This window comes from Balearica regulorum, chromosome 12 (assembly GCF_011004875.1).
Source record: "Balearica regulorum gibbericeps isolate bBalReg1 chromosome 12, bBalReg1.pri, whole genome shotgun sequence".
Taxonomy (NCBI): domain Eukaryota; kingdom Metazoa; phylum Chordata; class Aves; order Gruiformes; family Gruidae; genus Balearica; species Balearica regulorum.
In genome coordinates this window covers 5,948,372-5,972,316 of record NC_046195.1, presented here as the reverse complement: position 1 = coordinate 5,972,316, position 23,945 = coordinate 5,948,372, and the positions used below count along the sequence as shown (strand labels likewise).

General features: G+C 47.3%; 1 protein-coding gene and 1 long non-coding RNA gene across 2 annotated transcripts in view; one reads left to right on the top strand and one right to left on the bottom strand.

The window, feature by feature from the left end:
• Positions 1 to 23,945, bottom strand: part of LOC142603514 (uncharacterized) — a 129,249-nt gene that overhangs the window by 4,827 nt on the left and 100,477 nt on the right. The gene's annotated exons all lie outside the window — the stretch shown is intronic.
• FOXB1 (forkhead box B1) lies at positions 5,268 to 6,784 on the top strand. Its single transcript, XM_075764669.1, has 2 exons — positions 5,268 to 5,369; positions 5,774 to 6,784. The coding sequence occupies exon 2, from the start codon at positions 5,798 to 5,800 to the stop codon at positions 6,758 to 6,760; it is 963 nt and encodes a 320-aa protein (XP_075620784.1). The 5' UTR covers positions 5,268 to 5,369; positions 5,774 to 5,797; the 3' UTR covers positions 6,761 to 6,784.

The window sequence follows — 23,945 nt, the reverse complement described above, 5'->3', positions numbered from 1 at the left end:
AAAAAGTTTGCGAGGCCTCCCGATACTTCTCCAAATAAACAAATAAATAAATAAACAAACCAACAAATCCCATACGCGTAGATAAACACTCCAGCGCGGAAGGGAAGGGAAGGGAATCACGAAGACAGGCTCTCGGGGCAATAACGTCGAGACTCAAGCTGGAAACCGCGCTAACAGCCCAGTACTTAATAAAAGGCTCGGGGAGAGGCGCTGAAGCGGTGGCTAAGCCCGCGGCCCCGGGCGCACACCTGCGCACCCCCGCGGGGGTGGGGGAGCGGGGGGCAGCCGAGGCGGGGGGCCCAGGCGCGGGCAAAGAGGGGCGCGGAAAGCCGGCACGGCGGTGGGCAGGGCTGGCCCGGGCTCGGTGTGTCGGACCCGCGTAACGCTGGCATCCCTCGGAGCCGTCCCAAGGAGGTCCTGGCAGGTTTAGGGGGTGGCCTGCGGTACTGCGCTCACCCGCGCGTGGATTTACCGCCGGTGGCAGATGGAGCGCAGCGGGAAAAGAGCTCTCCTGGGAAACCGGCTCCGGACAGGAACCAGGTGCTCTGGAACAGCCCCAGGAGCGATGAGCGGGAACAACCGCCTCCTCGCGGGATTAAAGAAGCCGGGTAGTCCCAGTGCGAGCTCTCAGCGCGCTGGGCACGGGCGAAACGGCTGCCCCCTGCGCGGAGGCCGGGGGCCGAGAGCGATGAGCCCTGCGCCGCGCCCCCGACCGGGGCGCGCTCGGACCCTCTCGTCCCGGCAAAGGCAGCGGGTCCGGAGCGCGGCCCCGTGGCAGCCGGCAGAGGCCTTCGAGTTTCGACAAACTTTCGGCGCCGGGCTCATACATGCCCCTGGGCTCTGCCCGCCCACGGCACGGCGCCACGCACGACACAACCACTCGCGCCCTTGCACGCAGACGGGCCCCGGGCGAGGCGGGCACGGGGGAGCTCGGACGCCCCAGCCCGTCTCCCTCGGGGCCGCCAGACAGGGCCGCAGCGGCCCCCGGGCAGAGGGAGGACAGGCAGTGCCAGGGCTGCCTCCTCCCTGAATCCGACGAGGGTCAGGGTCCACCGTCCCTCCAGCCATGAGGAAGGGTGTCCTGGGACATGGGGACCGGCCGTCCTCCGAGCCACCCCCGGTGACGGCGAAGCGGGGCCAGGTGCACGGTCAGACTGTTGGTGCTTGAAATCCCCGACGGGGCGGGCGAGAGCGGCGCATACAGGGAGCCGGCGTTAAGTAGCGCGACAGCGACGAGGAGCCAGCGGCGGCAGGGAAGGGGCGGCGAAGCGCGGTGCCCAACGCCGGGACAGCCGGCCCCTCGAGCACAAAGGGCACTGCAAATCCCGAGTAGTTCTGTTGCTATCAGGAATACAGGTTTGGGGAGCCTTGACAGGCAGGGGGAGTTTGTTTAGTGCTCCTTGCGAAAGGAACAAAATCCTTTTGAAAGGGCGCTAAGTAGTTTCACGCCAAAGTGGCAGATTTGGTGAAGAATGTGGTGTGGGACAAAGCCCCCCCCCCGTTCCCAGAGCGGCCGGAGCGCTTCGGGAAACCGCACCGGGAATTCAAGCACACAGAAAAGCGGGAGACCCCAAATCTCTCCGCTTCCTTCTCCCTCCTGACCCCCCAGAAGCAAAAAGAAGCAGAACCATTACCAACAAGAGAGCAAGGCTTAGCCGAAATGCAGTCACAAACAGCAGCCTGGAGCTGACTTTCCAAAACGGGGGAAGCTTGCTCAGAGCCTGGCATTGTGTTTCGCAGCCTAGGAAACCCTAAGAAGCTGGTACTTGCCCCCTCCCTTCTCTTTTCTCCCAACTGGTTTGTAAATATTAACAAGGTTGTGAGCTATTCTCTCACACAGAGTGGATTTTTTTCTTTTTTCTTTTTCTTTTTTTATCCTTGGAAAACTACTTGGCTTCCCCCCACAGCCCATCTCCTACTCTTCTCTCTGCAAAGCTACACACCTGCTTGGAGCCACAAGGATTCAAAATCAATATTGTATTTGTCACTTTTCTGTCTCCTTTCCTCTCTCAACAGCCCTGCTTGCCACTGAAGCGAATTGTGGATTTATGGAGGAAAATTAGCATAAATTATTACCAAATCTGTAAACGTGTGTGGTCTTGCTTGTGGGAAAGGGGGCTATTGCGAATCTTCCATGCAGAAAGGTGGTCCATGATGGGCTCCATGCAAGGGCTGAATGGCTATTGCAAGAAATAGATTTCCATTGGGTTTGCACATTGATATAATTGACTTATGTGTATTTTATACAGTTTTCCCAACACCTCCCCTGAGTTCCTTATTTGAATTAGGCTTCAAAAAAATGTCTATTTGTTTTGGTTTTCTGCACAATGGATTTGGATTCATTTGCCCCTTCCCCTCCTCCCTAATGTTGGCTTTCAAAGTAAAAGGCAAATGCTACAAGTTACATTTAAATCCTATATTGCCCAACTCTGTCATCTGTTGCATACTTAGCACGAGGAGAAACTTTGGGAATCAATTACTAGGATGGCTTTGCCTGCCCTACCCCTCTGCTCACACATTCCTTTGCACTGGGGAAAAAATAAAATAATAATAAAAAAAAAAATCGGGCGCCGCCTTACAGCCATACCTCATTCGCACTCGGAGTAGCAAATGACAACGGAAGTCGACTTTTCTTTAACTTTACAGCTTGCGGGTTCCCATTTGCGCCAGCGCGTTTCTTTCTTTCTTTCTTTCCTTCCTTCCTTCTTTCCTTCTTTTTCTTCGAAAAGAAAAGGTACTGGCAAAAACAGGAAGAAAAGAATTTGTCAGCCTCTGACTTTTAGTTACTCCCGTGCTGCTTCTGAGCTCTCTTTTTGACAGGCATCCCAGGAGAGATCTTGGGCTGAGAGACAAAACCCGAACTAAGGGGTGTTAGAAGTTGGGGGGTGGGGGTGTTGGAGATGTCCATTAAACCCAGGTATTTGGGGACTCTCAATACAAAAAACAGAAGCCTTCTACCCGGTGTCCTAGGGGACGCTGGGAGGAATCTGTTCTTATTTCAGAGTATTGTCTTTCCTACCCTCTAATAAACATCCATCGGCTCATCACCTCTTATCCCCCCCCCCCCCCCCCAAAAAAAAAAAAAAAAAGTGTGGAAGCTGTCTTCCTGCCCTACGCGGCTGGCACGAAGCATCTCGCAGCCGGTTAACGGAGCTCCTGGGCTCTGAACCGCACGCACAACCCCGGGCCCCTCTCTGCAAGGGGGGGTGACATGCGGCAGGTCTCCCCCCAAAAGGGCTCGTTAACTCGGTAACGTGGGGCCGAGGTCGGCTTCTCGGATTCCTAGAAACACAATTATTTGTCCATTATTCTCTAAACGACATCCTGCCCCGAGAGTAGAGGGATTAGATGGGACTGAGGGCAACTGGGCTGGAAGGAGAGGAACGCAATTTAACACACACGACGCCGGAGCTAGTTGCAGTGTGAAACGCGTTTTCAAGCTGCTGCCAGGTTTCAGGGAGCCCTGCTTGATGGGGACCGTCCCTCCAAGAGGGCTCCAAGCGCCCGCAGAGCCCGTCTTGCAGCAGCCCGCGCTGCACGGACAGCCGGCGCGGCGCTCCCTCCCCCACCCCAGCTATTTTTGCTGAATTAAGAAGGTGACATTATTCTTTTCTTCAAGTACTTCTGTTAATATTGAAAAACGTGCGCTTGCATTTCAAGCGGGTGCGCTCAGCCTCAGCAGCCATTTCAATATTAATGAAATTGTTTAATCTCCTAAATTCATCGTGTTTAAGTTACGTTTTGGTGAGTTATTGACCGACTGCAAAAATATTGCTAATGGAGTGGATGTGTATTCACCACAAAGGTTCTTCCTCCCAGGGCTTGCAGCTCCCGCGACAATCTTTTATTTTGGCTCTAGGGTGACAGGATGCACCGCAGCCTCGGGAATATACATCATACAAACTTCCCTCCTATGCCAGGGCAAGCCTGGGACCTTCCGGGCCTGATCCCCCCCCCGCCCCCCCCCCCCCCCCAGGACACACGGTGGGAAGTGGGGCTGCTCTTCTGGGCTGCGGTTCCAGGATCGGGCCTCGGTTGCCGGGGAGGCGGTACAGCGGAGCAGAGAGCCGCAACTCGAGTGTTACGCATCCTGCCTGCCCCTACACACACAAGTGCGCCCCGAGAAGCACACAGGGACACGAACAGCCTGAGATACATCACGGAAATCCCGCGGAAGGCGTCAGGTTGACGATATTTAGCACGGTAACCGGTGACACGGACCGGTTACCCCAGATCTGTTCTGCAGGACCCGCCCGCCCCGAGGCCGGCCGGCTGGCCCGCAAGCTGCGCCCCGACGCTGCCCGCCGCGGTTTCCGGCCCCGGGACCGAGATAGCGGCGTGGAAGGCAGCTCGGCCCCGAGCGTACTGGGGGTCTGCCCCGGCGGCGGTCCAGGAGCCCGGCCGCTGCGGTGTATTTTTAAGGCGACTCCCACGGCTTTGCACCAACAGGTCCCCCGAACTAGAGCAACAGTCCTGCCCGGGCTGGGGTGAGGGGAAGAAAACTTCCCGGGGCGGCTACGGAGGAGCCCGATCTTTTCTCTCCTCGAAAGAACCTTCGCTCAGGGAGAGCGGATTTGGCAAAGAGAAAGTCTCTCGTTACAAGGGAAAAAGGCTTGCCTTAAGTTAGCCAACAATACAAATCAGATAACAATGCAGAACAAACAGAATACCACAGCCAAGCAATTTCCATGTCAAACATCCCACTGCTCAGTACCTCCATTTGTAAGTGTGAATTGCAGACTAAGCTTCCTGCAAAGTCCACAGAGGTTAGTGCATACCTTCCCCCCCAACCCCCAGCCACCGGGTACCATCGCACTGCAATTCCGCTGGCGAAGCCTTTTCACCCCTCGCCTTGTCTTCAAATGGAAATGATTCCCATTGGCCCAAGGTGTCCATGTAAATAGGTGTAAATGAAACCAGATTATGCCTTTCTCTCCAGCCCCCTCCTCTCCGCTCCCCTCCCCCTGCTCCCAAGGCGATTGTCATATGATAGCAAAGAAGTGGCACATTAATGAAGCGCCTCTACAGGGGTCTTTTCTGCTCATGTCACCACATAAAACTATCAGATGGTTAGAGGAAGGACATGGAGGCAACTACTTAGCTCATCGCGGCTGCACAGAAGCAAACAAGCCTCTGCTGCAGTCCAGCTGCCGGTGGTGTAAAAGAAGCTGATTCAGCCCGCGGAGGAAAAGGGAGGGGGTGTACAAGAGGATTCCCAAAACCAAGCCAGCTCGCTGCCTCCTCAGGACTAAACCGGAGCAGAGTGGCCGGGAAAGAAGCGAGAGAGACGCCGGAGGAGCGAGGTGGGATAGAGTCCGGACTCCCAGCTGCGTCCCGGATGCGGACTGTCAACTTCCAGCAACTTTAAGGTGGGCATATGCAGGGCTGGCATGGAGTGGGGTGGGAGACGAGGGGAGGGAATGAGAGAGGAGGGGGTCCCTTTCTCCTCTTCGTCGAGACCAGAAGGCAAAGCTACCACCAGAGTAACTTCCCGGGCGCGGGCTGCTGCGGGAGGCCAGGCTGAGCGAGGCCGGAGCTGGGAGAAAGGCACATTGCTTTTCCCCGGCCGGCGGCGCAGAGCTAGGGGTTGGTTTCCCCTGCTCCCATCCCGCCCCCGGAGGGCTAAGGTCCGCCGTGCCCCTTCCCCGTGCCCTTCTTTCTCCAGCCCGGCCCCACACCCACCGCTGCCGCCGCCGGGTGTGGGTGCAAATCCGCTCGGACTCACCCCTCTCCCCCCACCCCCGACCCCCTCCTTGTCGCTGCCCTTCTGCAGATCTCCGCGGGTCCCCTAGCGAAGATGCCTCGCCCTGGCAGAAACACTTACAGTGACCAGAAGCCTCCCTACTCCTACATCTCGCTGACCGCCATGGCGATCCAGAGCTCCCCGGAGAAGATGCTGCCCCTGAGCGAGATCTACAAGTTCATCATGGACCGCTTCCCCTACTACCGGGAGAACACGCAGCGCTGGCAGAACTCCCTCCGCCACAACCTGTCCTTCAACGACTGCTTCATCAAGATCCCGCGCCGCCCCGACCAGCCGGGCAAGGGCAGCTTCTGGGCGCTGCACCCCAGCTGCGGGGACATGTTCGAGAACGGCAGCTTTCTGCGCCGCCGCAAGCGCTTCAAGGTGGTCAAGTCGGACCACCTGGCCCCCAGCAAGCCGGCGGACGCGGCGCAGTACCTGCAGCAGCAGGCGAAGCTGCGGCTCAGCGCCCTGGCAGCCACCGGCACCCACCTGCCCCAGATGTCTACGTACAACCTCGGCGTGTCCCAGCCCTCCAGCTTCAAGCACCCCTTCGCCATCGAGAACATCATCGCCAGAGAGTACAAGATGCCCGGGGGCCTCGCCTTCTCCACGATGCAGCCCATGCCGGCCGCCTACCCCCTCCCCAACCAGTTGACTACGGTGGGCAGCTCCATTGGCACGGGCTGGCCCCACATGTACGGCTCCGGCATGATCGACACCGCCACCCCCATCTCCATGGCCAGCAGCGAGTACGGCGCCTACGGCGTGCCCATTAAGCCGCTCTGCCATGGGGGGCAGACTTTGCCGGCCATCCCCGTCCCCATCAAGCCTACCCCCGCCGCGGTGCCGGCCCTGCCCGCCCTGCCCGCGCCCATCCCCACCATCCTCTCGAACTCGCCGCCCTCACTCAGTCCCACGTCCTCGCAGACGGCCACCAGCCAAAGCAGCCCAGCCACCCCCAGCGAGACTCTCACCAGCCCGGCACCCGCCCTGCACTCCGTGGCGGTGCACTGACCCGGGCCGCCCGCACGGACTCTGCCGTCCCCTTTCTCCCAAAGTTTCCTCGGAGCTCTCTCCCCCCCGCCCCCCCCCCGCCCCTTCTATTCCTCCTTCCGCTTCTTTCCTCTCTTCTCTTTTCCTCGAAAGCAGAGACAACTGCCCGCGGGAAACTGAGGTTTGCCGTTCGCGTGAGCTTCCCTTCTGCTTCGCCCCTTCAGCCGTGCCCTCCTTCGCGTCTCGGCTTCCTTCCTGGTTCTGAACTTTGTTTTCCGCTCTTCTGAGGCAAAACGAACCGACCCGGCCCGCCCCCCTCCCCGCCCGGTAGGAACTGCCATATGCATCACTAGTTTTCCAAAAGTACTCCAGGCATCCTCGACTGGCCGGAGACCTGGCAAGGCCCGGCGATGCCTCTTTCCCTTCTTTTGCCTGGGGAAGAGCAGGGGTTTATACAGGACCGACCTTTAAAACCATAAACAGTGTGAAATGGCTGCAGGCTCACTGCCTGAGAGCAGCGATGTTTCCAGCCTCCAAGCAGCAAACGCTTGGATCTTGGAAACGCTGGAAAGTGCTCGTGTCCTTTGTGTGGGTGCGTGTGCGTGTCCGCCTGTGCGTGCCTCGTTGTTACGCAAAGGGCAGCATTTCCGCGGGGCGAGGCTGCGGGACCTGCTGGCTCCGTCGCCCCTAAGAAGGAGCGGGCGCTGGCAGCCAGGGCCCCGCAGGTAAGGGAGGCGGCGGGCGGCCCTGCCGGCTGCGGCCGGGGGCGCGGGACGAGCGCCGCAGGAGCAGGACGCCGTGCAACGGAAACGCACCCCTTCACTCACTCCATACCCACATTGTTTACAAAGCGCCTGTTTTAATGTAAATACTGAACTTGCATCTGTACTGTAACTCAGATGAGGTCCGCTTTGCAGTACCTGTTGTAACGTGGATGTTTACTGTACTTTTCAGGTGGCAGAGAAAGGGAAGTTGATTTGTCCTTAACTTCTGATTAACATGAAGGTGTGGGGAGCCGACAGTTTCTTTGTTTTTTAAATTTTGTGGCTATTTATTTCATAGCTTAAAAACAAACAATAATAATAAAACCCCTTAAACCTGTTACCAAGCACACAACCCGGCACAGCTTAAGAAAAGCTGCTGAAGTCACTGATAAAACGTAGAGAAGTCACACAACGGCAGGTACAAACTGTGATGTCATTCTGATTTCTGCTGGAGCTTTGCAGACAAGAGAGAGGGGGCTAGGGAGACTGTAAATGTTTGTGCATAGGAATGATTATAAAACCGTGTAAAATGCACTTTTGTTTGATATTCTTCTTTCTAGTTCTAGGTAGTTTGCTGGAAACTGAACTGTTGTTCTGTTGTGAACTGCTTAAGTTAAGAAAAAAAAAAAAAGAACACCCTCCCCCCCCCCCGACATTAGCATCTATTGAAACTGTAAAGAGATTTCTTTTTAACTTTTTTTTTCCTGTACAGAATAAGCATGGCATTTTAAATATTGATGTTCTTGTTCCCAGCATGTGTGTTTTAAGACAAAGGTTAAAAAAAGTGTCTACGTTAAATTATGAACCTAGTCGTCCAAATAATATTTTCTCATTAAAATATGTAAATGAAGATTTACTTCCTTATTTGTCTTTTTAAATAGTTTACATGAAAAAGTAAAAGCATTAGTTCATGAAAAAGGAATGACGTTATTACAATATTTAGTAAATCGAAACAGCATTTTCAAGGGAGGTTACTATATAGTTATTAACATACCATAACATGTTAGATGAAATTATCGCTGGTTCACCGAAGAAATAACCCTCATAAGTGTGTTCTGTTGTTTTTATATCTATACATATATGCATAACACACATATATGCGTTTGTGTCCTATACGCTTATAGGGAATATAAACACACATTACATTTACGCCTGTGTGTATGAATAGTTATCACCTACATACTCCAAGTTAAATTTTCTCTAGAAAGTATAAAAAGTAGTGATCTACAATACAGAGCAAACAAAAATCTTTAAAGAATTAGTTATTTTTTAAGGCTGAAAATACTGAATTTTTGTCAGTTGTGTTTTTTCTTACAAGTGGCATCTCAAAATTTTTTTCGAGTAGAAGGGAGCTATTGGAGTCTTTTACCTGTCGTTTAAACCTCCTCAAGCATTGCAGTTACTGCGACCACTGCTATAATTTCTCCATCTCTCTTGATCACACTTTTCAAAACCGGTAGATTGCAAACTTACTAAACACTTACAATTGTACTCGTTTTTCCCTAAGCCAGCTTACGGTCCCTTTTAAAGAGTAAGGGCAAAGTAGTTATAATGAAAACTGGATTCCGGGCACCTTCCAGTGGGGTTCTTCAATTCTTTTAGAGATTTTGCAAGGATTATGCAACTGTTGAAATGGACAGAAGCAATCTAGTGAAATCAGTAAATAAGTGTCTCGGAGATGAGGCAGTCTGCGCCAAGAGCGCAGTTAGGAGATAACCGAATACTTAAAAGCTTATTAGCACGAAAACAACATTGTATTCTAACGAACCGACAGGATTCACTAATTCTACGGCAATGATGTTACAGAGGTGGTGTCTCTGCCCGATCTCTCTGCATTTCTGGACCATAAACAGCGCAAGTGACATCCCCATTTCCTTAGTACATACAGAAGTCCTTGCAGAAGTTTTAAGATTAATGTAGAGGGTAATTAATCCAGTTGCTACCATTTTTTTTAAAGAGAACGGATCCCACACACAGAAAAAAAGGTGGAAAATACATGAATCATGGGCTGATTAAAATGCATGAAGCTGCTAAAGCTTGTCAGATGGGGGACAACTGAACTCATTCATCAAGTCCAACCCACGATTATATCAACACGATCAGCTAAAGAAAGCATTCAAAACTTATCACCAGATCAATGGACACATAACTCGACAAACTTTTCCTAAACAAGCGATGACCTACATTTTTAGACGACGGGGACTCTTTTTCTCCTTCCTTCCTTTTTTTTTTTTTTTTTTTCCTTTTAAGATCTAGCAGTCAGAACGAATCCTCAAAGATGAAATCCGAGCTCAGCTAAGAAGATGAAGCTGCACTTTCAGGGTCTTTTAAAAACTATATCGTAATCAGCGGAGATAATGATCTGAAAAGATCATGCCCCAAAGCAAAGTATTTTCAAAAGTTGCGATAGCTTCCTGGCTACATAATCCAACAGAAAGACTCGCACCCCAACTTTTAAAGAGCTTTATCTCTGCGACTGCCCAAGCCCGAGGATCCCCCTCGCCACCCGCGCCCTTACCCGCGCCGCGGCCGCCAGCGCGCAGCCCGTGGGGCCGGCGCCGCGCTCCTACGCGCATCTCTGCCCGCGCCCCGCTCCCCCAAATGTTGCGATGCTTATTTCAAACAAATACGGAGCTCGGCGCGCCGCCTGAATTTACTGCTTTGACTTGTTAAATCTCCCTAATGGCTCAAGTCCAATGTCAATAAACACAGATCTGAAATAGAACAGCAAGAGACAACAGCGCGGAGGGAAGGGGCGAAGGGGCGCGAGTGAATCAGCCGCGGCCGAGCTCTCCGTCCTGTTTAGACATTTCCTGGGGGTCAGGGGGGATTTCTTTATTTTTTTATTTTATTTGCCAGCGAGACATTATAAGCTAGGCGTACTTCACGCAAAGAGACCGTTCATTCTAGGCAAAAGCTAAAAGCTCTTTTCTTCCGGAGGATGAGTTTGAGCCTGGCTGTGCAAGGTAAGCCCGCGAACCCAGTCGTGCTTGGCGACTCGGGTTTTTGCTTCATGTCAGTGCATGGTATGTGAATCCTTTCTCGTCGGGACATTTCTTTTTCCTTTTTTCTTTCCTTTTTTCTTTTTTCTTTTTTTTTTTTGTTTTCTTTCCCCTCGACGTGTGACAAGACACCACCCCACAAGACTGAATCATCTATTGAAGAAAGCCAGCTCTTTCTCACCCAGAATATTTATTTTCTCTCGGACCGCGCCTTGCGGGGAAGGGCGGTCTGTGCCAGGTAGGGAGAAAAGAACTCCCCGTCGACCCCTGAGAGGGAGTTTTATGAGCCAGCCTTTCTTCAAAAGTGGTCCTTGGGAAAGGGAGAAAAAACTTAGCAGCTTCATCAACTTCAGTAGCGAATTATCTCAGATTCTTAATATAAATGTCACTTTAGTGGGTTGGGGTTTTTTGCTTTGTTTTTGTTTTGTTTTTATTAACAAAAAGAAAGCGAGTCTGAAGCCTTGGAGGGGCCGTATTTGTTTCTTTTAAACTAACAACAAATTATCTAATTAATATGTTTCAATTACAGCATGAAAAAGAGAGGCTTTGGACCGCCTGCAGTGGGTTTACAATAGCCCCAGAGCCCACTATAAGAATTTACAATAACTTCACATCTGTTTCTTTATTTCCCACTTTTCGAGTCTAAAACTCCTCTCGAAATCACTTCAAACCGTAGCCCAAGTTATGAAATATGGTCTCTCTGCCAGGAAAAAAAAAAAAAAAAGTGGAAAGAAAAAAAGGACAAAACTTTGCAGATCGAGGCTTCATTTGCAAACTAGAAAGTGAAAGCCCCATTGTAGAGCATTAAACAAATATATTAGAATTCTGTCACTTTATGCAATTGAGTAGATCAAATAAAGGGTCCCAGGCCACTTCATTCACTCTCATTCACTTGAATAGAAAATGCAAAGAATAGCAAACCTAGACTGGGCCACCGATGTAGATTTAGCCCTTTTTTTCTAAGAGACAAAAAGGCTGAATTTTCACAAACACATTGCTGACTCGGGGACTAGGAAACCAGCACTGAAACCCCTTTGGAATTTAAATTCATTTTATCTTCCTCTCTCTTTCTGGGTCCGTTTGCGCTACAGGACGAGTTGCACCGGCACCCTTGCTCGGAAAAAAATACAGTAAAATACAACAACAACAACAAAAAGGCTCCAGATTTATCAAGCCGAGCCAACGTACAGTTTGGAAGGTAACATTTTTATTCACAAAGAGAAAATGAGGAATCATCCGCCCTTTGCCCAGGCTGCCCGGAGAATTGCAGCCCTTTCACGGGACGCCTGGGCAAAGTGCTCCTGCCCTGCTGCACTCCGCAGCCTGCCGTCCTGCCGCGCTAAGGGCACTGCGCACATGCGGAGCGCTGCCGCGCTTCTCGGGGCCGGGAGGGCGGAGGACACCCCCCGCTTTACCCCGCGCCCCTCCATGCCGGGGCCCGCGCCCGCCCTCGCCCCGGCGACGCCCGTAGGCAAGGCCGGGCCCTGCCGCGCAGCGCAGCGCAGGGCGGCCGCGCCCCGCTGCCGGGCTAAGCCCGAGGCGCGGCGGGCGTCGCTCCCGCAGCCCCGCGGTGCTGCCGGGCAGGGCGCGGGGCTCCTCCGGGCTCTTAGGAGGAGGAGGAGGAGGACCCCCGAGACAGTGACCCCTGCCCAGGGGCGCTCAGACCCGCCGAGGCCCGGAGACAGGCAGCGTCTCTCTCCAGTTCATCTGTGCCGTGCCTGACTGGGGAGCAAGCAAGGAAGACAGAAGAGAAACGGCTGCTGTTTTCAGAGGAGTGCTGACTGCTGCATATGGACTAGGTGACCCTGCCCTTCCTTTGGCAGCACTTCTATGCGAAGGTACCTTTTCTGCCACCCTTCCTCTGCTGGCGGCCTCAGCACTGAGGGCACTCTGGCACCCAGGGAGGGCCTTGTCCTTCTGCTCCCTCACATGTCCCCAACATGGCCACTGCCAGGAAGCACCAAAGCGTTTGAACGCTTAACTCACACCTCAACTGTAGGCACTACTAAACAAAGGCTCTTAATTTTGCACTATTTAGAAGGGCCTTGGTATTTCTTAAGTAATAACTAGAGTATTTTGCATTAATTAGAGCAGCTCCTTGGAGAGACATTACAGCCAATACTAATCTTACGCCACAGAAAAATGCTCAGCATTTCCACTCCCCCAACTACCACAGCCACAGACAACTTGCACCTACTAGGCTTGTTTGCATTCACCTGTAGGCATTTTTCCCAATGATGAAATTAAGGCACTTTAGGGGGCTACAACTTCCATCCTCCTCGCTTACTTTAGTAGCTACTGGATAGATAATAGATATGTAGGGAGGGACTGAGCCCAAAACTTGGACCTGGTTCTACTCGTAGGTGTGCCCAGTTGCCCTGGCCTCAGTGGCATGAGGTGCCTTCTCAGCCTTCAAAAACCGCTAATATGTCTGGTGTCTGCTGGAGGACTTGGGAACTGTTGCTCCCGAGGCTGCTCCCTTGAGCAGGCCTACACGTTAGTTCCATGTTTTAACAGTCTAAGCTACTAATTACGGGGCACTTTTATTCCTACTATCAGCAGTGCTGCTGCACTACCAATTAAACACGAAGCAAATATAAACTCAAATGAAATAAGCAAAAAGACATAAAAAGCTCTGTTTTGGAATGCCTGAACATGAAAGCATACCATGTCATCCAGCTCCGGCCAAAAATAGCTGCTCTAAAGGTTGGGTCAATGTTAGGCCAGACAGGAAACTCTGCTGCAGGATACCAAGGTGGACAAAGCACCCATTTCAGAGCCAGGAAGACAATGCTCCACTGCCAGCTGCAGATGGCAACCATCTCTTCAAACAATTGCAAGCCCACCTCTTCCCATGCCACAGAAGTGCATTTTTCTACCAACTAGAGCAATATCACCACCCAATTCTCTCCCACCTCTTCCTGAATTTCTCTCCTGTGTAGTCTTCATGGCTCTGGCTGACAAATTTCCCTTTTAACTCCTCTGCTTAATGATGCAGGTTCCTGGCAGCAGAGTACTGAGAAGCTGAAAGGTGCAGTCAGCACCCCAGGGTCTTTAAACAATGTTATTGCCTTGTCCCCTGGGCTAATGGGGCATGGATAGCTCTCTGGGCCTTACACACCAGAGAGCTGGAGCCATGGAAACGGGGCTTGCATCATCTGTCCCTGTGCTCTCGCCTCTCCTTAGCTTTTCCCAGGGCTGGGCTATTTAGACCAGTGATAAAACTGCTCACACCCAGAGCAAAAGGATGGGATTAGCCTGCATGGACCTGCTGAAGGAGACCACAAACACACAAATAGTTTGTTTCCTCTCAATTTGTGCTTGATGTGCTTGAGCCCTCTTTGAAGACAATTTCATGATTAATCCTCATAATTTCCAGGTTAAGAAAGTTCTCCGGAGAACAGTGAAGAGGATGAAGAGAGGTTTGATCCCTGTACATGTAATTGGGCTCCAAATTGCTGATTTGTTGGTGGCTATGAGAACTCTAATGGAATGGAATTCTAACACATGAAAGCAGACATTTGTGTTTTCTACACCTGCAGAAAGTTGTTAATAGTCACGTTCATTTGTTTATTGAGCTACAGCTTCCTCATCTTTGCTAGACCTAGAAGGGTCAGGTATATCCAGAGGTTCTGAGAAGCATACTCCTGAATGTGCATGGGGACAAACTGGACCACATCGAGCTGCTTTCCTTACTAGCCAAAGGATGCATTTTTTAAGTAAGTCATCTTCAACCATTCATGATTTGCAAGACTGGCACCAGTATTTTCTCCTGGAAAATGACAGGTACCGTGTATGTCAGAAGGTGACCCACAGCTCTTATAACAGACGATTCTACAGAGAGGGAAGAGCTTGTCCCTACTTGCTTGCCTTACCACTGCTGAGTTTTCTCATCTATCAGTCATACGGTCCTCTAGTTACAGCATGGCTCACTTGAGTCATGCTTGCAAATGTCTTATACAGTAGGGTGTAGGTTTGAGGGTAAAATTTAATTGCATTAAAATCCATAGAAACTTCCTGGTGAATTAAATAGAGCCAGGGTTTCACCATCAAGGTGTTTCAGAACATTCAGATGGTTTTCTAAGTAATTTCCTTTCTCTCAGTTTGGGTTCACAGTCAGTGGATGCGGCAGGTCATATACAGTATGTACGCAGGTGCCTTAATGCTACGTGGCCATGGGCAACTCTGAAAACTCTGGAAAATGTCTACATTCTTTTTCATTTTTTCCTCAACTGTTAGTCTAGTACTTTCAGACCGTAAGCCAGAAGCGTTTTTTTTCCCCAGCCACAAAAGAACCAGCCAAGGAAGGACTGAACCCAGAATATTTGGTCTTATGTTCCTCTCTGCCTTCAGCACAGTTTTGTTTTTTGGAGTGCTTGGAAGGATAAAGAACAGCTCAGAATCCATTTTTAGGACTGCTAGGGTACTTTTTTTCCAAGCTGTGGACAAATCTATCTAAACATTAACAAAATCACAGTCCTAAATACTTCTGAGATAAAAATAGAAAGTTTTGAGAAATTGTCTCTTTTCCATGCTTTGACTCCACTTTTTCAATGGGGAAGAATTTTTGAATTCCTTTTGCATCAAAACCACATTATCCAGTTTTCATCTCATCAGTAAGACCTCAAACATACGCCCTGCCTCCTTTTCAAACCACAAATCAAACACTGGAGAATCTCCAGTATTCAGTTCTCCAGGACTGGTAAGTAAAGCATCAGGCACTGTGACACTTCTGATAAAACCATCAGAGTTACTAATACTGGATTTTCTTCTGAAAGCAGCACTAAAAGAGTTAGTGGATGCATTCCTGTGATGGAATTTCACCAATGACATCAAACCTGACAGCATTAGATCATGTCTGGATCGTAGCAATGTTTGTTAGATTTGATGTAATGAGGTGAAGGATTTATTTTCTGTAGCATTTTCATACAGGCAAAATCCCAAGAGAGCATAGTTACACTAGTATTAAAGCTGTTTGTGTCTTCACAGGGAACTTACACCAGAAGTCATATCAATGAAAGCCCATTTTGTTAGTATAAGCTATTTCAGTAGGAAGAGGCTTGCTGGGCCAGCTGCCATAGAGAACATACACACAGACACAGATGAGCACTCTCCTTTGGAAAGTAAACCCAGTTCTGCCTGTAGTGCTCAAATTCTCTCAAACTGGTCCACTTTCTCTGTCCGCAGTTGATGCATCCGAGTTGTGTATCAGAGAACAATGGTTTTTTCCTAACTGGTCAGGCCACAGAGTCCCCAAGACATCAGATCATATAGCCACCCAGAACGTTAGAAAAGAAGAAAACACATGAGACATCTAGCACTCTCGATCACGCATTAGCCCTCCCTTTGCAGTAAGGGCTGTATATATCCAAGTGCTGCTTTTTCTTTTGTTCAAAATACTGAAAGTCCCTTGACATTTTTCTATTTTCCTAAACATTCTCCTTTATCAGTTCCTACAACTAAATAAAGCAACCCCAAACTGTTTCTCCATGATCAAGCTCTGGGTGATTTCTTTATTTCTTTCAAAGTAAAGAGATACTGCTTAAAAGGACAGTTTTGGGGTCAAATGCCGCTGCAAAGAAACTCAATGGGATGCATTTGGGTCAGTAACAATGCGTTCCTTAGTTCTCAATGCAAGTCAGGGAGGTTATGGTTCTGTGAATGTGGATGTGGCACAGTTGGGTAGGAGGTCAACAGCACAGAGTTAAGTACTATTTTCAGCATTGTCTTCTCCTTCAGCTTTTGAGGATACAAAGCAGAAGCTGTCAGTATTCATCCACTTTAGCTCTGGAAATACCTATTAGGAAAGCTGGGAACTGATCTCATAGAAAACCAGCAAGCATCATTATACAAGCCTGGATCCTCAGAGTATCCTGACATGAGGTGGAATTCCTTGTATCGCTCAGAACAGCAATGGTAAAAAAGCCTTTCTCCCTGGAGTGGGGGATGCAAATCATGCCTGTCCACTTCTCAGCATCAGCTGAGAGGAAAGCCTGAGCTGCTCCTTGTGCTGCAGACCTCGGAGCAGTGTTTTGGTAATTCGTTTTGTGTCAGCTCAGGTAATACCTGCACCAGAAAAGCCTCTGCTGTAGCAGCACAAGACTTCAGAGAGGGTAACTTATCTCGCAGAAGCTCCAGACCCTGGCCTCTCTCTGGACCTTAGAAAATGTTCCACTTTTCCAAGCATGCGACACCATACACTGGATCCTTTCTCTGTTTCCAATAGTAAATGGTAATTGTACATTTGAAAAGAGAAAACTTCTTTCTTACAAATATTTATTAATTCTGCCTAAACCTTCTCTTGGCTCTGAAGGAATTATGATTGAACTCATATTGTCTGTATGGAGGGGAAACCTCCTAAATTATTGCATTAACCATACTAAATGGACTGAACAAACACCAATCTCTTTAACGACCTACTGAAATCTCCTTTGTGTGATCCTTATTTCAACCCAGCAGAACTGGTCTCATTTTAGTCATGCAGAGCAAGACCGTCAAATAGAAGTTCACATACACAGTTCCTACGCTGCTAAATTACATATGCAAGTATATACCGTGTGCACAGAAAGCATCATGCACATTAGGCTCAAGCAAATGGGCATGAAAATGTGATCAATTTTGTTTTCTTTCAAAAATAAAATCACATTTGTCAGTCTCTGTGGACTATTTAAAACTCTAGGCATTAAGGTGCCATCTGCTTATCTGTTCCTTGGAAGTCACCAAGCAATGCAAAGCAGCATCTACAATTGTGTAAAACAAATAATTCAGAGTATTCTTGAATGTTTCTGTTTCAACTTTTACTTGCTGAAACTGTGTAATTAACACACAATCACTGGAAAATCAACAGCCAGCGAAAGATCTGCCAAAATATTGCTATCAAGTGTTTTCTCAAGCAGTGCAGGATCCAGACTCTGACACAATGAAAACTTTAATCTGTTCATATAAGCCCTCTCCATGATCTTGGTGGGAGCAGTACCAAGATTTTGTTCTGTAAGTTCTGTAAGGAGCTATTAGTGCTAGCACTCAGGGAGCTCCCTCTGGACACTGAGGCTTTTCAAGATTGTACATCACTGTTCTTCATGCTATTATCCTTTCAGTCCACAATACAACTCCCATTGATCTCAGTGAGGATGGCTAATGCAGAACAGTATTGAAAAGCATGTTGTAGTGTAAGCACTGGAATAAATTTACCTGATTCCCTACAGATAATGTCCTTTGTTCCCTAAGCTATACCTGCCTGAACAGCCCTCCCTTCCTGTTTCCTGCACGGTAGCCTACCTCACAAGAGCAGATGAAATAGCAAGCTGCCTGCTGACGTGTCAGAGGATGCCCCCACTGACTGACTGGCTTGCTGCTGCCACACAAAATGTACAGTGCTTGAGTTCAGACTGCCTTTCCCTCAAGAAGGATCTAGCTTGAGACTGTCTTTTCTATCCAGCCAACATTTTAAGAAAATATTTAAGAAAGCATTTTTAAAAATAAGGAACCCAGCTAGTAGAAACAGGACTTTTACTCCTCTCTAGTTTGACTGAAGCTGGCTAAAACATTCAGCATTACTTGGGTTGATTGAGAGAAGAAAACAGGCACAAAACATGGTCTCATAAGCCTCACTTCCTCAGCAAACCAGGATAAAACACTGCAAATTTAGATAATACCACCCAAACCCAGTTAGTCACTAGGACTGTCTAGACAACAGTCTCTACCCCCAAAATTATCTAAAAGCCCAAATGAGTACATCAGACTCATCACTAAACTTGAAGCAATTCTGTTCAACCTCTAAGTTCTTGCTCTGAATGGTGCAATTTTCAAATGTATTTTTGTTTCCTTGTCCTACTCTTTGTCCTAACTGCTTTAAACTCCTTGTTTAATAACAGCAGATTAATAATGCATCTTACAAAGAGGAATTAGAATGGATTTCATTAACACTAACAACTTGGCTATGTTCTCACCATATGAATACACCATAAGTAAAACATTTTTGATGCCAGATCTTGGCCTCACGACACACTGAATTATTTTGCTCAAAGTCCCTGTCAACTTTCCATTAGTTACTGATAAATCAAAGATGCTAAAATGATGCAGCAAATAATCTCCTCCTATCTGGAACACGTGTACTCTCTTTGGGACTGGCCTATTTACAACAGCTATGATGTTCCACAGGCTTGGAAAGAATATGGGATTTCTTTCCCTCATGCTCTGAAAGCATTCAGAGATTTATTTTTTTAAGGTATGATTTTTCTTTTATTTTTTACTTACTGTTTTCCTACATTTCCCATCTACTTTTTCCTTTGATCTGAGTATAGACCGAACTTTTAAAGATTTATCTGGTGACAAAAGAACAGCTTCTATAGGAATTGCTTTTCTTGTGTTGATGGCAACTCAGTTAATATAAAGCTAACCTTCTGGATATAAAGTTTCTGTGTCTCCCCAATCCCCCCCCCCCCCCCGCCTTGTATTTTTTCTGCATGTTCACTTTTAGGGCAAGCTCTGTAAACTCAATGGCTTGGCAAATGCAGAGTCCAGCCTTGTCCTGTTCCTTGGCTACAGCCCTCCTGAGGGCAAATTACCACTGGACAGAGTCTCTCAGCCCCAAAACTGCCTTCATCCTACCCAACTCTGAGTACCAAAAAATGTTTCTATCTAGAAATAAGGACTCATGACTGATGTCCAAAGCAAACTGGCTGTCTGGAGGACCTGCGGTTACTTTTGTTCACTGATCTTCTGCTTCCCTCGACGACACGAATGACTAATGGTATGAAGAGGGAGAGCTGCAAAGGAAACAGACTTTTTTAGGAGACTACAAAGAGAACATGGAGGTAGAGAGGAAAGAAGGCAGGGTTACTACACCTAGTCATCAAAAGCCTGACTACTCCAGAGACAGTACAGCAGTCTATTACAGCAGCAAGAAGAGGGACTGGCTTATAAGAACTGTGTCAATATCACACTGTGTACTCAATCACTTCTAAATGTGCCCTAAAAAAAGGACTTGAATATGTCACCAGTGGAGACTGCAATATGGCCACCATATTTTATTGCTGCAATAGTCAGCAAGTTACTGGTTATTGTTAGGATTACTTAAGAATAAAGATTCTAAAGGCAAAAACAGAGTGCAATGTCAGATTTGTAGAGATTTTTTCTATAATCTTAGTATATAAAAAATTACATGAAAGAAATCCCCTAGAAACAAACATGCACAAATACATGGAATAACTTGTAACTCTTGGAGGAATAATTCTGTCTCATATTGGCACATCCTCTATCCTATATTTAACCCTCCATAGGCAGAGTCCTCTCTCCTCTACATGTAGATGGATATTTTATCTTGGCTCCCAATTATTATAGAGATATCAGGTTCAGATATCTGATCTCTGGAAGACTCTGCTCTCTGCATCAACAGTCGTTCAACTGATAACAATTATTCATTATTTATTTATAGGACACTAACATTTGAGTTTGTACATTTGTGAGAAGATACAGAACTATTCTGCTCAGAAAGAGGAATTTCCTGCTTTTAAGGAACAACAAACATTAATTTATAGTTACTGAGACAACTCACATCAGGCAATACCAATTATTGTTCAATACCTGTAGAGAATTGGCCAAGAAATCGGATGTCAAATGACAGGTTATGCTGTCTGTTGTGCCCATGGAAAATGTGGTCTGTTAAATGTTTCCAGTTAAAGGCTTGTCTCTTTCAGTCCCTTCTGGTTTACATGAAATCCCAGAATCAGTCCTAAGTGACACCTGAACTGGTGGCCATCATATATGCATTTCTGTCACACAACACTAACTGCTGATTTTGCCTGGGTGTACAGATTTAGCCATGTAAAATACATTGAACAACATCTTAATTCAAATAGTTTGAAAAGAGGCTTCAAAAGATTAAATCAGGCTGCAGAACTTGATAGAATTTTCACAGAAAAACAGAGGAAAATTTCTTCTACAAGTTCAATGTGAAAAAACAAATAAGAGTGAATCAAAACAAAAATGTTTGGAATTGATTCTAAAGTATCTAAAGTCATGAAAGTCATGAATATTTATGACCTCAAATATAAATAATATGTGATGTCTAACAAAGACTTGTCTGTTTCATTGGAAATAGCTTTCTTATTTTGTCATGAATATAGAAGCAGCCTTATTAATAAAACAAAATACAATAAAGGAAAACAAGCAGAGAATGAAGGTTCCCGCTAGTTTTTTAAGGGTTTGTATTCTGTTATGTTATGTACTTATTTTTGATGGTTTTCCCCTTAAATTACGAGCTTGGGGAAAGAGAAGAAAATAACTTGAGTGTAAAGTTTAAACTGCTTATAAATAAGACAGTCATGTTTGAAGCTGAATTGCCTTGTCTGAGGAAAAAAAGAGCTACTACACAGCACACTTGAGAATCATAAATCAGTCCACACACACAATCCCCAAAGTCACCAACTGGAGCATTGCCCCAGCTGTGGACACAGTCCTGCATATTGTGCCACGTGCGATCACAGAGCCTGAACAGGACCGGCTGCTGGGGAGCCCGAGGCCCAGCTGTGCTGGCCAGAACGTAAGTCTGCCCTCAGCTACCATAGCTCTGGCTTTTGTGGTTAAGAGACAGGACAGTCCAAACATTAGTGCGCTTGCCTACAACTTTGGAAAACTAGGTTAATATTCCAACTCATTCACGGACTCCCAAAGAGCCCTTAAGGACTTGCAGAAAAAAAGAAAGAAGCAGATGGGATCTCGGGAGATGATACAACCATCTTCCTGTACCCAGACAGTGCAAAATAGGCCTAGACTGCCTTGAAAGTGCTTGTATAGCCTCTTCTCTAAACTCGCAAAGCGTTTCACAACAACCTATGTTACTTGCTCCAGCATCTAAGTGTCTTTATAGCTAGTATTTCTGAGATGTGACCTATATATTCTTTGCAACAAATACATGTTGGGCCCCTTTGTGCCTGCTCCCCATAACGAAACCAACACCATTTGCCAAACTCACAGTGATATTGTGCAATTGTGTGCATAAATGCTTGTGAAGAATTCAAATCCTATGGCAGAAGGAATCACAGGAGTATCTAAAACTGTGAAAAATAACTAACCTCTGGGAACTGTGAACCTCAGCTGTAGGATGCCTGCAGGCTCAGAACACCAGCACAGAGCTGATAAGCTTTGGATGGAATTCTCTTACAGCACAGGGTCTGTACAAAGACCAGCGCCTGGAAGTGGTGCAATAGAAGGGGAGACCCTTGCTCTGAGTACCTGGCCGTACCTAGAAAGCTGAGCTAAAGAAGCTGGGAGTAAAGAGAGTATAAAAGGCCTGCACAGGACAGTTTTAATACCTCAGACCCATACTTTCCTAATAAGACCTCAGAAAACGAGAAGACCAGAAAACTCACCGGCAGTACTCAGTTTGGTTCAGTCCTGACTACCCGTGCATACTTACCAGAGACCACCCAGGGCCAGACTCCAAGCTACAGCAACAGTGCCCTCACCAGCCAGCAGAACTGTTCTTACTGTTCTGTGGCTGACATTTGGATTTATCTTTCTATGTATTTTATGTCTTTTGTCTGGGTGACCAGAGGGGTTTTTTTGGGTTGGTACCCTATGTAAATTAGAATACATGAATAAATCGAAAAGGTTATTTAATTATCCACGGACAAAGGAAGCATGACAGTTGTTCTGAATAGAAAAATGATTTTGTGAATGAATCAAATTCCAGTAAGAAAAGATGTTGCACCTGCAGTACACTGAGCCTGATGACTTCACCAAGTTTGCTACCCATTATCCATAGCATAATCTTTAAAATATAATTAATTGGTCAGTTACATAATTCCAGCAGCACAACAGGAGCATAATGCATCTTGTTTCTGAGGTCAAATGCAGTAGGCTGGAATTTTGCCAGGGTGGGGAATGTCATGTTGCTAGATGAAAATAGTCTGTGTTTTAAGGCTTCAATTTGACTCTAAGTTTTGTAAATATGAGCTGGACCTACATGACTGAGGAAAACGAACCCCCAAAACATGCCTGTTTATCAGTTACAGCATGAGGGATTATGAGGAACTGAACTGGGACACAGTCCAGATGTCACCCCTCAGTGTGAGACATTTCACCAACAGGTGAATAACTAGGCCAAAATCTGGTCCCATTTCTTTTTTGTTAAATGGCTTCTGAGTACAACACTGGCAGCTGTGCATCGTGAAAGCTCTTCTTATGCTGTCTGTCATGACAGAAATGCTGATAGATACTTTAAATTCATGGAAAATCCTGCATTATTTCTCAATACTGTACGACCTGGTGAAGAAACAGGGTCAGAAATCCACCACTACATAAATCTGGTGTGGAGGAACCAACAGGAAATATATGTCCTTCTTTAAATTAAATCATATAAGTACTAGCAGAGCTGCAATATAGTAGCTCTGAATTTTTTTTAATCTAGCAACAGTTTTCATCTATTGCTGAGGTTAGCTAATGGCTGTAAATGATTTTAGGACACATCGAAGTCATATTTGCTGAGCTTGCTTATTTCTTTACCTTTTTTCTAAGTGTGTGGATTTCTTATCTGGTGCATACACGCAGAGACACACAGAGGAAAAAAGAAAGATGGAGACAAGCCAGCTCCTCAGTTTAACCAGCAGATGCTATACTCAGTTGTTTGCAGTTCAGTTGCTAGTGCTTCACAGGTCTGAACCCCAGCCCTGTGTAAATAAGGTTTTTCAGTTGTCTGCACAGCAAGAACTCCCACTGTAGTCACCAGGAGCGTGAGGTGCGAGGAACACAGGACCCTGCCCTCTCCAAACACGGGTGAAGCAAACATCTGTGGGAAGACTTGGAGAGGACTGAGAGGTCTAAGAAGAATACAGCAAAAAACAAGAACAAGATGGCATAACTGCAGCATGTAGAGGGCTCAGAATTAAACCAGACCAACAACAGGAGTGGGAGACCTGTATACCAGAAGAAACCAATCTTGAAGCCTGAGCTTACACACCTTTCTGTCCAGATGACATGGTCAAATGCAGAACACAGTTAACTATGCTAAAATAAAATAAAATAAAATAAAATAAAATAAAATAAACCAAACCATAGCTTTTCTTTTTCTCTAGAAAGAACCCAAAACTCTCAATAGAACTCTAAACCAAAAAGGTCTGGAACGAATTAAAAAAATGGATTAGTTTAACTGTGACAACTTTCTAACCGAGAACAAGCTTTGACCTGTGCATTGATATTGGCAATATCGCCAAGTCATCTCCTAGCAATGATAGCAGTGACAGACATCTTGCTTCAGTGCTGTTAGCAGCACCCTTATATGCAGCTGTAAGAAATTTGTCAGTGACTTCAATAGGTGCCATATTTCCCCCCCTTCACAATTGCACCAAAATGGTACAATTCTTTTGAGACGTGTAGACTAACATTTTTTCCGTGAAGATCAGCATGGCTAGACTTTAGGTTTCTTTCCACTGTAAACGT